The 12,484-nt window shown below is 37.2% G+C and overlaps 5 protein-coding genes and 1 non-coding gene across 6 annotated transcripts; 4 read left to right on the top strand and 2 right to left on the bottom strand.

The window, feature by feature from the left end:
* Positions 1-2: 2 nt before the first annotated feature.
* On the bottom strand, positions 3-699 carry rps-26 (Small ribosomal subunit protein eS26). Its single transcript, NM_001383766.2, has 2 exons — positions 513-699; positions 3-255 (listed from the first exon to the last, which is right to left on the bottom strand). Exons 1-2 carry the CDS (start codon positions 691-693, stop codon positions 83-85), a joined length of 354 nt encoding a protein of 117 aa, NP_001370049.1. The 5' UTR covers positions 694-699; the 3' UTR covers positions 3-82.
* Positions 700-1,155: 456 nt separating this feature from the next.
* On the top strand, positions 1,156-1,853 carry tmem-107 (Transmembrane protein 107). The gene is made up of 2 exons (NM_001265502.3): positions 1,156-1,468; positions 1,520-1,853. Exons 1-2 carry the CDS (start codon positions 1,382-1,384, stop codon positions 1,841-1,843), a joined length of 411 nt encoding a protein of 136 aa, NP_001252431.1. The 5' UTR covers positions 1,156-1,381; the 3' UTR covers positions 1,844-1,853.
* F39B2.14 lies at positions 1,217-1,451 on the top strand. The gene has a single exon (NR_101647.1). It is a non-coding gene; the product is annotated as a small nucleolar RNA F39B2.14 (small nucleolar RNA).
* Positions 1,842-3,566, bottom strand: dnj-12 (DNaJ domain (prokaryotic heat shock protein)). The gene is made up of 4 exons (NM_061169.8): positions 3,401-3,566; positions 2,898-3,353; positions 2,408-2,849; positions 1,842-2,357 (listed from the first exon to the last, which is right to left on the bottom strand). Exons 1-4 carry the CDS (start codon positions 3,548-3,550, stop codon positions 2,197-2,199), a joined length of 1,209 nt encoding a protein of 402 aa, NP_493570.1. The 5' UTR covers positions 3,551-3,566; the 3' UTR covers positions 1,842-2,196.
* Positions 3,567-4,216: 650 nt separating this feature from the next.
* Positions 4,217-5,475, top strand: mtx-1 (Metaxin-1 homolog). Its single transcript, NM_061168.7, has 3 exons — positions 4,217-4,321; positions 4,370-4,624; positions 4,674-5,475. Exons 1-3 carry the CDS (start codon positions 4,253-4,255, stop codon positions 5,286-5,288), a joined length of 939 nt encoding a protein of 312 aa, NP_493569.1. The 5' UTR covers positions 4,217-4,252; the 3' UTR covers positions 5,289-5,475.
* Positions 5,476-6,851: 1,376 nt separating this feature from the next.
* Positions 6,852-12,011, top strand: K05C4.3 (F-box/LRR-repeat protein). Its single transcript, NM_001375247.2, has 9 exons — positions 6,852-6,912; positions 7,487-7,548; positions 7,594-7,854; positions 8,315-8,430; positions 8,478-8,662; positions 8,719-8,876; positions 8,927-9,221; positions 10,946-11,484; positions 11,530-12,011. The coding sequence occupies exons 2-8, from the start codon at positions 7,491-7,493 to the stop codon at positions 11,130-11,132; spliced, it is 1,260 nt and encodes a 419-aa protein (NP_001361868.1). The 5' UTR covers positions 6,852-6,912; positions 7,487-7,490; the 3' UTR covers positions 11,133-11,484; positions 11,530-12,011.
* The last annotated feature ends 473 nt before the right edge of the window (positions 12,012-12,484 follow it).

Raw genomic sequence — 12,484 nt, 5'->3', positions numbered from 1 at the left:
CTTTAATCGGTTCATCTTTCATCGCGTGCGATACAGAATTCGATTGCAACAAAAAGGTTTATAATTTCAAAGAACAAACAACTTATGGACGTGGTCCTGGAGCTCCTGGACGAGCAGCAGCGGCGCGCTGTCCGAAACGTGGTGGTGGGTTGCGATCTCTTCTGGCCTCACGGGAACGATTTCTGACGACCTTGCTGTGGATGGCGCAGGCGATGCAGTAATGGAGCTTGTGGTAGAGCTTTGGAAGAGCATACTCTGAAAATAGAATTTAAATCTTTATGAAATAATTTCATGAGCAAACATTTTTTTTAATCAGAATCTGTGACACGGGTATTCAGGAGGACCACTCGCTCTTTGACTTAGAAATGCGGGATAATTTTACTAGGGTCTCTCAATAAAATTCGTCTCTTCGGCAAGTCTCGGAGCTTAAAAAGTGAGGATCCAGCTAAACACACGTGCTGCGAGATTATTCAATCCTTTCCACGAATGATTTAAAAATTCTAAAAACTAACGGGTGTAAGCAGAAGCATCTCCGATGTCTCTAACGGCGGCAGCCTCAACGATGTTTCTGACAACGAACTTCTTGATGGCCTTATCCTTTGGGCAGCAGCGTCCGCAGTTGGTGCAGCGAATGAACGCGACGTGTCCGCGGTTCTTCTTGTTTCTTCCGTGGTTACGTCTCTTGAACGTCATTGTACCCTGAAAACCAAAGAATTAAAGAAATTATAACGTAGCCTTCAATAAATCGAGCGAAAAAATTCGAAATTAAGACAATTCTCACTAGAAATTATTCGGATTAAGCTGTTTCACATGCAGAGATAAGGAAAATGCGACAGGATATCAATTTCAATCCTAGAATCAAGAGAAAATGGCGAAAATCGAGGATTTAAAGAAATCTGACGAACTAATCTGGCGAAAACATGAACTAAATCGATTATATTTGTCAATTCAATTTTTTTAAACAGAAATTTCAGAAAAAACGATGAATTTTCAAGAAAAAAGTCAAAAAATCGTTTAGGCCAGCAGAAAAGTGAGCGAAATACGATGGAGAAACGTTAAATGCACACTGGGTTACGATACCTGCACATCTAACTCAACGCTGCCGGACACCGGCCATGGCCGCCGCTATGGGGTTTTCTAGGCCATTTCTCGCGTTTCGAGAAATTGAAATCTATTTTTTCACAGAAAAAGAAGGAAAAAAAGGGATTTTCAGGGTTTTTTTTTTGGAAAATGAATAGAAAATAAAATTTTTCATGTAAACCTATAGGGTCTACAGCGAAAAAGCACTCGAAAATGTAATTGAAAGAAGGAACGTCGCCATGGCAACGGGAGAAGTGGGCTAGTGGAGTAACTCATCGATTTTCGCAAGCTTCTTTAAGAAATGTTCACGAAAACGGACACCTGTACTAAATACTTTCAATGTTTGATGGGACATTTCGCCTTGTCGACGATTACAATATTTTCTCAGGTTAGGAAGTCTCGAAAAAAATTATTTAAAATCTAAAATCTATTTTTCAAGGCTTCTCATTTGGAAGCATCAGTTTCGGGCGGTGCATCCATCAGTGAGGAGGCCCGAATAGGCTTCACAGTTTGCCTGGTCTTCACAAAACTCGCTATTCTCATCGAATTCGCCTCAATTCTCGTGGATCTCCCGTCGCCGTCTCGATCTCTATATTCCACGTTGTCACACACGATTGCCAGCATTTTCTTTCTAATTTTCATCTACGATTCGCATCCACCTGCACATTTTTGGCTACTTTTCGCTTTTCTTTCCCTTCCACCGTGCGTTCTTGCCGTGAGCGCATCGATCGGCGGATTTAGGCGAAAGGAATGGCAAAAATAAATCAATTTTTTTATTCTCCCTTGTTCACAAAAGACTGACGGACAGTCAATTAAGGGAAAACGTAACACTGAAATGAATGTGGGTAGGATATCGATATCAAACAAAAAAAGTAATGAAGAGGGGACGAAACGAGACCATATGGAGCAGGAACTAAAGTTGATGGGAATAAAAAGTAAAACGAACGGGGAACACAAAAAAATAAATCAATTTCAAGATCACAGATCGTCGAAATTAGGCTTATGAGTTTTTAAAAGATGAAAACCATGCAGATAGTAGGAAAGAAATGGAGCCAAGTTTGAAATCCTAAAATAGTGAAGGAAAGTGACCAGAAAAAGTGTAAATTGGTGTGAAATTCAAGACTGTTGGCATTGAACGCCTTGTGGCCCGTGTCCATGTCCACCGAATCCACCGTGTCCTTCAAAGTCGTCGCGCTCAGCGAAATTCCTGCGAGATGCTTGTGGATCTAACTCGGTCAGCTCAACGACTTCCGCGTCTTCATCAATGATTTCTTCTCCTGAAAGAAAAATGATTAGTATTTCACACTGTAAACGCAATAAAACGAACTCTTTCCAGGCAGTAAATCGGCTAGCTTCTTCGCGGCATCTGGATTAATTTTATCGGGGAATTTCACATCGAACTGTACGAGAAGATCTCCTTTATCAGATGATGCTCGACGCATTGGCATTCCCTCGTTGTGGATCACTTTAACATCGGCATGAGCAATAACCTCTCCAGGAAGAACACGATAGAAAATTGTTCGACCATCAAGTGTACTGATTGTTCGCACAAATCCGCACAGAGCCTCGGAAAGATCGATATTGTGTTGAATAATCAGATTATCGCCTTTTCGGACGAATTTCTCGTGTTCAACCTCGTCGAGCACAACTACAAAGTCTCCAGGCTTCTCAATACCGATCACTTCGTCTCCTTTTCCTTCGAACACAAACTTCTCGCCATCTTTCATGCCAGGCGTGATTCCAACTTCAATAATTTCGTCTTCTTTCACCTGAAATCACTAATTATAGTTTCGAATTCGATTGGAGAAAAGTCAAACCTGCTTCTTTCCGTTACACTTTTTGCAGCGATCTTTTTCAAGGAATGTTGAGCCTTCTCCATTACAACTGTCGCAGTGAGATTGCATTTGTTGAACCATTGGTCCCATTCTGATAACACGAACCTTGATTCCACGTCCACGACAATCAGAGCACTCCTTAGCGGATCCCTCGTTGCCTCCAAGTCCCTTGCATCCTTTACAAGTGGCAGTTCTTGAGATTTTCAGCTTTTTCGTAACACCCTTGTACAGTGTGTCGAGTGTGACCCGTAAATTGTGAACCGTTGGTTTTACTCGACGTTCTCCACGACCACCACGACCACCGCCTCCGAAGAACATGTCGAATACGTCGAACGGATTGTGGAATCCCTCTCCGCCACCACCACCGCCTTGAAGTGCTTCTTCTCCACCCTGATCATAAATCTGACGTTTCTTCTCATCTGATAATACTTCGTATGCCTGCAATATGAGTAATTTCAACTTTGCAGCTGGATTTCGTAACAAACCTGGGAGATCTGCTTGAATTGCTCAGCTCCGTCTGGATTCTTGTCTGGATGGAATTTGAGCGCCATTTTACGGTAGGCCTTCTTCAACTCATTGTCTGAAGCATCCGGCTTTACTCCGAGAACGTCATAATATCCTGTTTCCTTCACCATTTTGATAAATACGAATCTGAAAAAGAAAATAATAATTTTTCTTCATTTATCGACGAATTTCGAGTGTCAGAATGAAAATTATACCAAAAAGCGAATTGTTTTGCGTAAATCCAACACGATAAAATCGATTTTGAAGTCAAAAATGGGGAAAGTCAAGAGATAAAGGGCGAAAAAGAGGAGAAAACGCGAAAACTGTTCTAACGATTTTTCGTGAACATTCTCGACACTTTTATCGGTGGAGCGCACTTGCAACTCACCAAGCGGGGACATTTTTGTCTCGTGGAAACTGATTCGTGAGAAATATTTTAAAAATGCACGATTATTTGTGGAAAACTAAAAAAAATCTTACATAGATTTTCATTCAAAACAACTATTATACAGGATAGCAATTGGGGAGATACTGTAATTTTAAAATCTTTTTAAAAATCTGTTTTTTTTTCATTCATGAATGAACTGCAGTTTTGATGTTTTTTCAAACGTATTCTTCAAAAACTCGAGAAATTAGCAAAAATTGAGGCTTTGTTCGAAATTTTCCGCAGCTTCCGTGATTCACACATTAAAAAAACTCCAATTTAAAATTCCCGCAAAAAAGTGGCATGGCCGTGACCGAGGTTTCACCTGAGCGGCTCCATTTTTTTCCTAGTCCATCTTGATTTTTTTCCGAATTTGGAATTTCAAGCTCAAAATTTGTTTGTAATATCAATGGAATTACACATTTGGCCGTCAGACTTCGGTCTCCCAACTATTGACGTTGTGTCTCTGCAGTTTTTGGTAAGATTTTGTGTCAACTTTGGTTAATTATCGTCATTTCTGTTCCAGGCGTGCTCTAAAATGTGTGCCAGCCCAGTAAGAGTCATCCAATCGACCCGTCCTTGGAGATCGCCGAGCGGTGAGCTCCCAATGGTCGCTCAAACCGAAGGAGAAGCAAAACCAGTGACAGATTTCGAAAAATTTGTGGATATTCTGAAAAAGTGCGGCCAAGACGTGGTTATCGATGCAGACTTGACCACTATTGAGAAAGCACAGTTGGACGCATTTTCCTGTTATTTACATCACAATTTGTATCCAGCAGTGGTAAGATTAAAGAAAAATTAAGCTGAAATAAATCAATTTTCCCTTCCAGATGCACACATTTTGGACGGACGAGCTCAATTACAATACAGTGACGCAATATTGGTACGCATCTCATCTGCATTTCCCCTACAATCTGTATTACCTCGAAAAGCGACGAAAGAAGGCATTGCGATTGTTGGCTGGAAAGAATGACACTGAAATTTTGAAAGAAGCATTCATGGCGTTGAATACTCTATCCACAAAGCTTGGCGATAATAAATTTTTCTGTGGAAATAAGCCGACGTCACTGGATGCCCTGGTATTCGGCTACCTTGCTCCACTGCTCCGAGTTCCACTGCCAAATGATCGTCTTCAAGTCCAGCTCTCAGCATGTCCGAATTTAGTGAGATTCGTGGAAACTGTGTCATCAATCTACCTGCCACTTGGCGAAGATGAGCTCAAAAGACAACAAGCGAATCGGAAAATGTGGCAATCTCGGATCTCGAAAGCAAAAGCAGACAAAGAAGCCGCGAAAACAACAGAAGAAGCGTCGGAATCACTTCCAGAAGAGCCTCCAATGCGGGATGCGATTCTCTTCACTCTCGGAGCTCTCACGTTGTCATTAGTGTTCGCAATTCATACCGGTCTGATTCAAGTGTCAGTCGAAGAGGAGATCTCTGAGTGAAAATTGTTGTATTTCTTTTTAAATTGTTCTTCTTTTTTTGCTTGCCCCCTACCTACTGCCACCCACGAGACGACAAAATCAGAAATTTTCTAGTCCCTCTACGTTCATCTGATTGCATTTTATTGGTTCATAGAACATTTTCTGGTAGATTTATTGGATCGTAAATATAATGAATGCTTTATTTCCGAAATTTAGCTTTTTGCGCTTTTTAGTTGGATTTGGACGGAAGCGAGGAAAAATTGAATCAGATATGAATTTCGAACTCAAAAAAGCAATTATCAATTTCTATACATTTAAGGAAGAAAGATCCTCAACAAGCTAGAACTATTGTTAATTTTAAAAAAAGTTAATTTTAATTACTATATATTTGAACAAAATGATAGGAAATTTTCAATTCCGGCAAATTGTCGGTTTGCCGGAACTTGTCAATTTCGGCAATTTATCGGTTTGCCGGAAATTTGAAATTCCGGCAAATTGCAAGTATGCCCGAAATTTTCAACTCCGGCAATTCGCCGATTTGCCGGACATTTTCCATTCCGGAAAAATTTGCCGATTTGCCGGAAATTTTAAATTCCAGCAATTAGCTGATTTGCCTGAAATTTTAAATTTTGCAAATTTGCTGATTTGCCGGAAATTTTCAATTCCGGCAATTAGTTTATTTGCCGGAAATTATAAATTCCGGAAAAATTTGCCGATTTGCCGGAAATTTGAAATTCCGGCAATTTGCCGATTTGCCTGAATAAATCGTTTTCCGCCCAGCCCTGGTTAGAACTATTACGGAAACTCAAAATTCTGAGAATGCGTATTTTACAACATATTTGGCGCGCAAAATATCTCGTAGCGAAAACTACAGTAATCCTTTGAATGACTACTGTAGCGCTTGTGTCGATTTACGGCCTCGATTTTTGGAATGCTTTGAAATTATTTATTTATAAGTATGTAGAATAATAAAATTAAACGAAAAGGGAAGAAATAATACGAAGAAACATTTCGAAAATCGAGCCCGTAAATCTACACAAGCGCTACAGTAGTCATTCAAAGGATTACTGTAGTTTGTGGTAAGTTTTAATTTTCAGTGAATGCCCCTGAGCACATTCTAACCTTATACTATTTTCCCTTACTATTTCGATCATCAGGAACTTTCCTCAACACTTTTAAAACATAAATATTTAATAATAAAGAGCTTTTTTTTGTAAAACTCGAGAATATTGAAACTCTTCTGGTGAAATTGAAATTTTTTGAAAAATTTTAAGAGTTTACAAAATGTCGAATTTGCTTTTCTTCATATTGCAGCGTTTAATAAGTATTTGAGACATGTGGAGTCTTAAGCTTGCAAGCTTATGAACACACCATATTGATAGAGAATTGTATTTTTTATTCATTTATTACAATTCCCCTCGTACAAGTTCTCGACAACGAGTTGACAACGATTCATCTATTTCAGGAGGTCAAAGAGTACACTCCGGTCCAAAAGTAATATGACTGAGCACAGACATTGTCTGTTGTGAGCCTGCTGAGATAATTCTGCGTCTTCTACGTAGAACAGTGTCTTGTAGCGTCTCTCTTAGCCTTCTTGCTCTAAACTCACCATTGTAAACGGTGTATAACCTTGAAGAAATACGAGGTTGGTTTTATTTTCGTAGGTTATGTTGTTTCAATTTTTTTTTCGATTATATAAAGTGTATGGTTTTTTGATAGAGGAGGTTTTCAACATAAAACATGGCTATTAGCATGATAGTTCAATTAATGTTTCAACCTATTTACAAAGTTTTTTGAATAACAATTCAATGGGGTTATTCAAGTAGTGTCGGAAAATTATAAAGTGTAGAAAAATGGCGTCACAAATGTATTGAAATTCATTTTTTAAAAAAATGTATTTTATACAGTTGTGTGTCATAATCCCATAACTAATCTACAATTTCTATAAGTTTTCATGATTGATTCGACTTCTTCTTGGCCACATGAGAAAACTGCATTTTGGAGATTTATCAATGGAGCATTTCTATGTGATCTAGTCTAGGACCCAATCTATTCATCTCAAACAACCAATAATATGTGAAGCATATAAAACATTTACTGTCTAGTTTTTTCTAACTTGGAAACTTTTTTTCCAAACCAGCTTACTATTAGCATACTATTCACATATGTTCATATTTATACTTCATATGATTAACTACCCACAGTTAATTACATTTCAGGAAAATGATAAGTTCACTTTATAATTTGGCAATTGATAAAGTTATTACAAGTATCACTAAAGGTGAGTTAATGTCACGACCACATTTATATAAAGTAACTATTAAAGGCCACTATCAAAACAGAAAAGAAAGCTGCAGTCTGGATCCAAAATCCAGTAATCAAATATTTGCGACACTCCTCAATAACCGTTTTCTGTTGTCTTGTGAACTCAACGATATCAAAGGACTCGTCTTTAACCTGACAGATGTCGACTTGAAAATGAACTTAATTCACCATGAGTCTATGAAAATGACCAAGTCTCATTGTTTAGACTCACTTGCCTTAGGTTCATTCGCATTTGTGCATAGAGATTATTTTTGTGGAATAAGTGAGTAGAAGGAGGGTTTGTTGTTCTAAACTGTAATATTCAGTCATATTAATTAGAATATGAAAGGAAACTGCAAAAAAATCAATGATGCACAAGACAATTTGGTACTTGTGTAGTACATACCTTCATTTCAAAATTGAATTAAATTTTCATTTCTTTTTCCATTCAAATTGAATGTGATAGGTATATATTTTTTACCTGTTAGGCTTACTAGAGAATATCTTCCACCAGCATGCCTTAATATGAAAGTTTTTACCGCAAACGGTATCTATGATCATTGGCTAACATAATCTATACTAGTGCAAAAATTCTGCAAAAATAGCTAACCGTGTGCTCTTTTGCGTTTTTCAGTCAAACTTTCTCATACTTCATCGGATTTTTTCGCAGTTTATTTTTCATATTCCTACTAATATAACTGACTATGAGATCCTTTAAGTTCCTTCTAATATAAAGTTTACAGAACGGATTAACATTGTCGGCATACTAAATGACATTCTGAACAAGGGATCCCAAACAAAGCTGAAGCATTTGGAGATCAGAAGTGCCGGATTAGTTTCTTATGGATGGTCTACCAAAGTACTTTTCTTTCCTTGAAAATACAACGCTTTTTTTTTAATTTCTAGATTTCGGATATGCTTCCATCCCTCAAAAGTTTAAAGGTTACTTACATAGTATTCCTGAAAGGAATATCCAAATTGAAAAACCTACAACAACTAAGCATCAGAGACTTGGAATTCAGGGACTGCGAGAATTTGATGGATTTATTTAAATTATTCAATTTAAGAACCCTAGAAATGTCTAAATCTAAGTAAGTACACCACTTTCAGTTTTTAGATTCCCAAATAACATCACAAAATATTTGAGACCACTAGAGACATCTAAAAATATCAGAAGGTTTGTGGAGTGTGGGATGGCTCTACCAGCGTTGAGAGTTATGGATTGCAGTGGAACTGACATTGAAGAAGAGCTATTTGCAAAATTGTCGAGATCTCATCCAAAACTTGAAAAATTTGCATTATTAAGCAAGTTTCTAAGTTTCTGGATCCCGAAAGTTTAAACATTTGGATTCCAGATTGCCATTTGCAGTATTCGACGTTGCTCACAAAAATTACAGTTCTCAACTCAGCGACATTGGCGTCTTCTCTCGAAACTCTCAACTATTACACGGATTTGAAACGAAGTGAACCTGCCAAAAAGTGCTTGTCAGATATGTTATTTCTGTTGAGACAACGCAATGAATACGATTGGGCTGATTGTTTGAAAATTATTTTCCGTGTGATTGAGACTTTCGTTACGGACACTTGTTCACTGGGCAGCGCGACCACTCCACATACAATTGGAATACTCTGTGTGGCAGAAATTGCAACGTGAGTTTAAAGGTGGAGTACCAAAATCTAAGAAATATTTTCAAATGACTCCCTGATTCCGAATAACTGACAAGGAAAGTAAGTTAATCTAGTCCCGGACTTCGAATCGAGACGTATGTCATTTGAAAGCTTAAGGTTAGCCTAGATCACCACAAAAATTTTAGCGGCGGAACTCAACTCTGAACCAGGGGTGTGCGGCAAATTTGCCGATTTGCCGAAAATTGCCGACTTGCCGAGCTCGGCAAATTTGCCGATTTGCCGAATTCGGCAAATTAAAAAAAACCAGCAATTGCCGATTTGCCGAGCACGGCAAATTTCAAAAAAGTAGATTTGCCGAATTTGCCGAGCTCGGCAAATTTCGAAATTTGCCGCACACGTCAAAAATTTTACAGTACAATTTTGACTAAAATTATTGATTTTTTCGCCAAAAATTTAGTAAAATGACACAAAATTGAGTTATTTTGATGCTTAAGCAGACCTAAGACTACACGGAACTAATTCAGAAACCAGATGTGTGTTAAGAATTCGGTAGTTTTGGTGGTCCAAAAACATCAAAAATTATCAAAATTTTCCGAGTTTGTTAAGCACGGCAAACTTGCCGAATTTGCCGTGCTCGGCAAATATTGAAAAAAGAGATTTGCCGAATTTGCCGAGCTCGGCAAATTTTGAAAAACCAGCAATTGCCGATTTGCCGAGCTCGGCAATTTTTTCCATTTGCCGCACACCCCTGCTCTGAACCTTCAAAGGTACATCCATTACATATTTCAAGAAATTTTTAAGCTTAAAAACCACCTCATATTCGGTGCAAAAGGCCCAATTGGAAGAAATTTGTACCTTTTTATATGCCCCGATACAAAAAAATAGTTTTGAAAATTTTTCAAAAAAAAATTTTTTGACCAAAAATTTGGCCTCAAATTTCAGATTTTTTGCAAAAAAAATAAAAATTTCCAAAAAGCTTCCACATTGTTTGTTTGACACTAAAGACCCCCAAAAACAATTTTTAACCGCTCATAGCCACTTTTAAGGCCATTTACTTGACCTTCAGCAAAAAAATGCACTGTAGCACTTTCAGATGGCGCTTTCAGGGGTTCAGAGTTGAGTTCCGCCGCTGAAATTTTTGTGGTGATCTAGTCTAAACATAAGCTTTCAAAAGGCATACGTCTCAATTTAAAGTCCGGGACTAGATTGACTTCCTTTCCTTGTGAGTGAAAAAATTAAAATTGCCTGATTTCATATTTCATCTTAAAATCGCTTGTGCATCCATGAGATTTTTCAAACGCCAAATATTCGCGTTAGTGACGCCATGTGTCGATTTACGAGATTTGTGTATATTTACGAAATCCTTAATCTTTATCGGATGCTGATTTCCGTTTTTTAATGGGGTTGCTCCATTTTCGTCGGTTTCTGCCAAATTTTTTAAAGAAAATTTATATTATCAAAAAACTGACAAACTTTCCATTGCTTAGGTCACAACTTGACGGAAAATCCAAATATATGCTTTTCCCAATTGAAAACCAAAAATTTGGCTAGTTTTTTGATAACAAAAACTTTAGCAAAAACCGACTCGTTGAAAAAATATATAATCAGTGGCAAATTTGGAGTCATTTAAAAATATTTCTCAGATTTCGGTACTCCACCTTTAATGTTTTCACCAGCTATGTTAGTCGTTGTGGATTTTGGTTTTGGTGGTTTCGGTGAAAAAATGAACATTTCCTATATTTCAGAAATAATGCTGAACTACTACGTCCAATTGACGCAACAAAATCGTTACGTATATTGCTCAATCTTACATATACGTTGAATCGAACGGATACAGACATTACGCGAGGACTTAAGGAATCGATTTGGTTGGCGATATTTATATTTGTTTTCTGGAAGAAACATATTCCGATCCGATACTCATTGTTTTAATATTGCAAATAATTGCAAAATGCTTTCTAAGAAAAACCACTAATTATAAAATTTCGAAGGAAACTATCAAAGACTCAAATATCCTCATTAGAACTTTAGAGCATTGCACGTCTCTACAGAATCATTGGGCATGCAGAACAATCATCAAAACGATGTCCAGTACGATTATGAGTAATCCAGAAACATGCCTTCATGTCATTGAAAACGGAGGAGCCAAAGAGTTGTTCAAGTTTTTATTGGGATTTGACAATGAAACTATTCAACTTGGAATTCTTCGCATTTTGAGAAGTCTAGTGAGTATTCCAAATGCAAATTTTGACAAGTTTATAAATGTAGATGTTCAGTACTTAAAGTGAGTAACTCATACTTTTCTCTCAGAAATCTAAGAAAATTTCAGACAAATATTCAACAAATGGAATACAGACAGACTATATATTCTTTATTCAATTCTTGCGATCCTTCTGAATTACTCTGATCAAGTTGATCAAAGTTTTTGGAAATCTGTTAATGAACTGTTAGAAAACAATTATCATCGGCTGAAAACAAGTGAAAATGTTGATATCGATTTGAGATTTCTTCAGCGCGTGATGGCAACAACACAATTTGATGGAACAACCCTTTGGGTTATTTATACAACAAAAAAGATGATGGAACAAAATAAATACTATAGAAAACGAGTAAAGGAATCGAATATATTTAACTTGATGAAGAATGTCAGAGTGAAGAAGGATCTGGCGAAAGTTGAGTTAGAGCTAATTTTAAAGAGTTTGAATCAATTATATAATTTATAAGTTTTTCTAAAAAATCTCTTATTGATTTGATTTGATTTGATTTGATTTGATTTATTACTATTAAAATCGTGATGAAATAAAAGATGAATCGTATAAACCCATTGAAAAAATAAATGCATAATACATATTGTTATTGCAGACATTCATACTTATTCATTACTCGAATAAACGAATTTCGTAGTGAGACGTTTTATGGCGGTTCAAAATTTCGAAAAAGTTACACTGATTCTAGCTGAAATCTCGAATTCGGCACACTTCAGTGTCGCAGCTGTCAGAGTTGCCATTTCTTGAAGTATCACCTTTTATAGCATATTTTGGTTGTTTTTTCTCTTGTTATTTCGTTGCATATTACAGGAACCCAAAATTCCGAGAATGCGTATTGCACAGCATATTTGACGCGCAAAATATCTCGTAGCGAAAACTACAGTAATTCTTTAAATGACTACTGTAGCGCTTGTGTCGAATTACGGGCTAGATTTTTTTAAAAAGAAATTCATTTCGAAAATCCAGCGCTACAGTAGTCATTCAAAGAATTACTGTAGTTTTCGCTACGAGTTGTTT

Source organism: Caenorhabditis elegans, chromosome I (genome assembly GCF_000002985.6).
Source record: "Caenorhabditis elegans chromosome I".
Taxonomy (NCBI): Eukaryota; Metazoa; Nematoda; class Chromadorea; order Rhabditida; family Rhabditidae; genus Caenorhabditis; species Caenorhabditis elegans.
Note: the sequence above shows the minus strand (reverse complement) of the source record. Positions and strands in the feature narration are given on the sequence as shown.

Excerpts from the sequence above, each read along its gene's own strand:
- rps-26 (NM_001383766.2), bottom strand. The coding sequence starts at position 693 with ATGACGTTCAAGAGACGTAACCACGGAAGAAACAAGAAGAACCGCGGA. Across the intron at positions 256-512 it reads AGATGCTTCTGCTTACACCC|AGTATGCTCTTCCAAAGCTC; the intron begins GTTAGTTTTTAG and ends TTCTATTTTCAG.
- tmem-107 (NM_001265502.3), top strand. The coding sequence starts at position 1,382 with ATGTTCACGAAAACGGACACCTGTACTAAATACTTTCAATGTTTGATG. Across the intron at positions 1,469-1,519 it reads CGATTACAATATTTTCTCAG|GCTTCTCATTTGGAAGCATC; the intron begins GTTAGGAAGTCT and ends CTATTTTTCAAG.
- dnj-12 (NM_061169.8), bottom strand. The coding sequence starts at position 3,550 with ATGGTGAAGGAAACAGGATATTATGACGTTCTCGGAGTAAAGCCGGAT. Across the intron at positions 3,354-3,400 it reads AATTCAAGCAGATCTCCCAG|GCATACGAAGTATTATCAGA; the intron begins GTTTGTTACGAA and ends CTCATATTGCAG. Across the intron at positions 2,850-2,897 it reads AGTGTAACGGAAAGAAGCAG|GTGAAAGAAGACGAAATTAT; the intron begins GTTTGACTTTTC and ends TAGTGATTTCAG.
- mtx-1 (NM_061168.7), top strand. The coding sequence starts at position 4,253 with ATGGAATTACACATTTGGCCGTCAGACTTCGGTCTCCCAACTATTGAC. Across the intron at positions 4,322-4,369 it reads TTGTGTCTCTGCAGTTTTTG|GCGTGCTCTAAAATGTGTGC; the intron begins GTAAGATTTTGT and ends TTTCTGTTCCAG. Across the intron at positions 4,625-4,673 it reads ACAATTTGTATCCAGCAGTG|ATGCACACATTTTGGACGGA; the intron begins GTAAGATTAAAG and ends TTTCCCTTCCAG.
- K05C4.3 (NM_001375247.2), top strand. The coding sequence starts at position 7,491 with ATGATAAGTTCACTTTATAATTTGGCAATTGATAAAGTTATTACAAGT. Across the intron at positions 7,549-7,593 it reads TATTACAAGTATCACTAAAG|GCCACTATCAAAACAGAAAA; the intron begins GTGAGTTAATGT and ends TAACTATTAAAG. Across the intron at positions 8,431-8,477 it reads CTTATGGATGGTCTACCAAA|ATTTCGGATATGCTTCCATC; the intron begins GTACTTTTCTTT and ends TTTAATTTCTAG.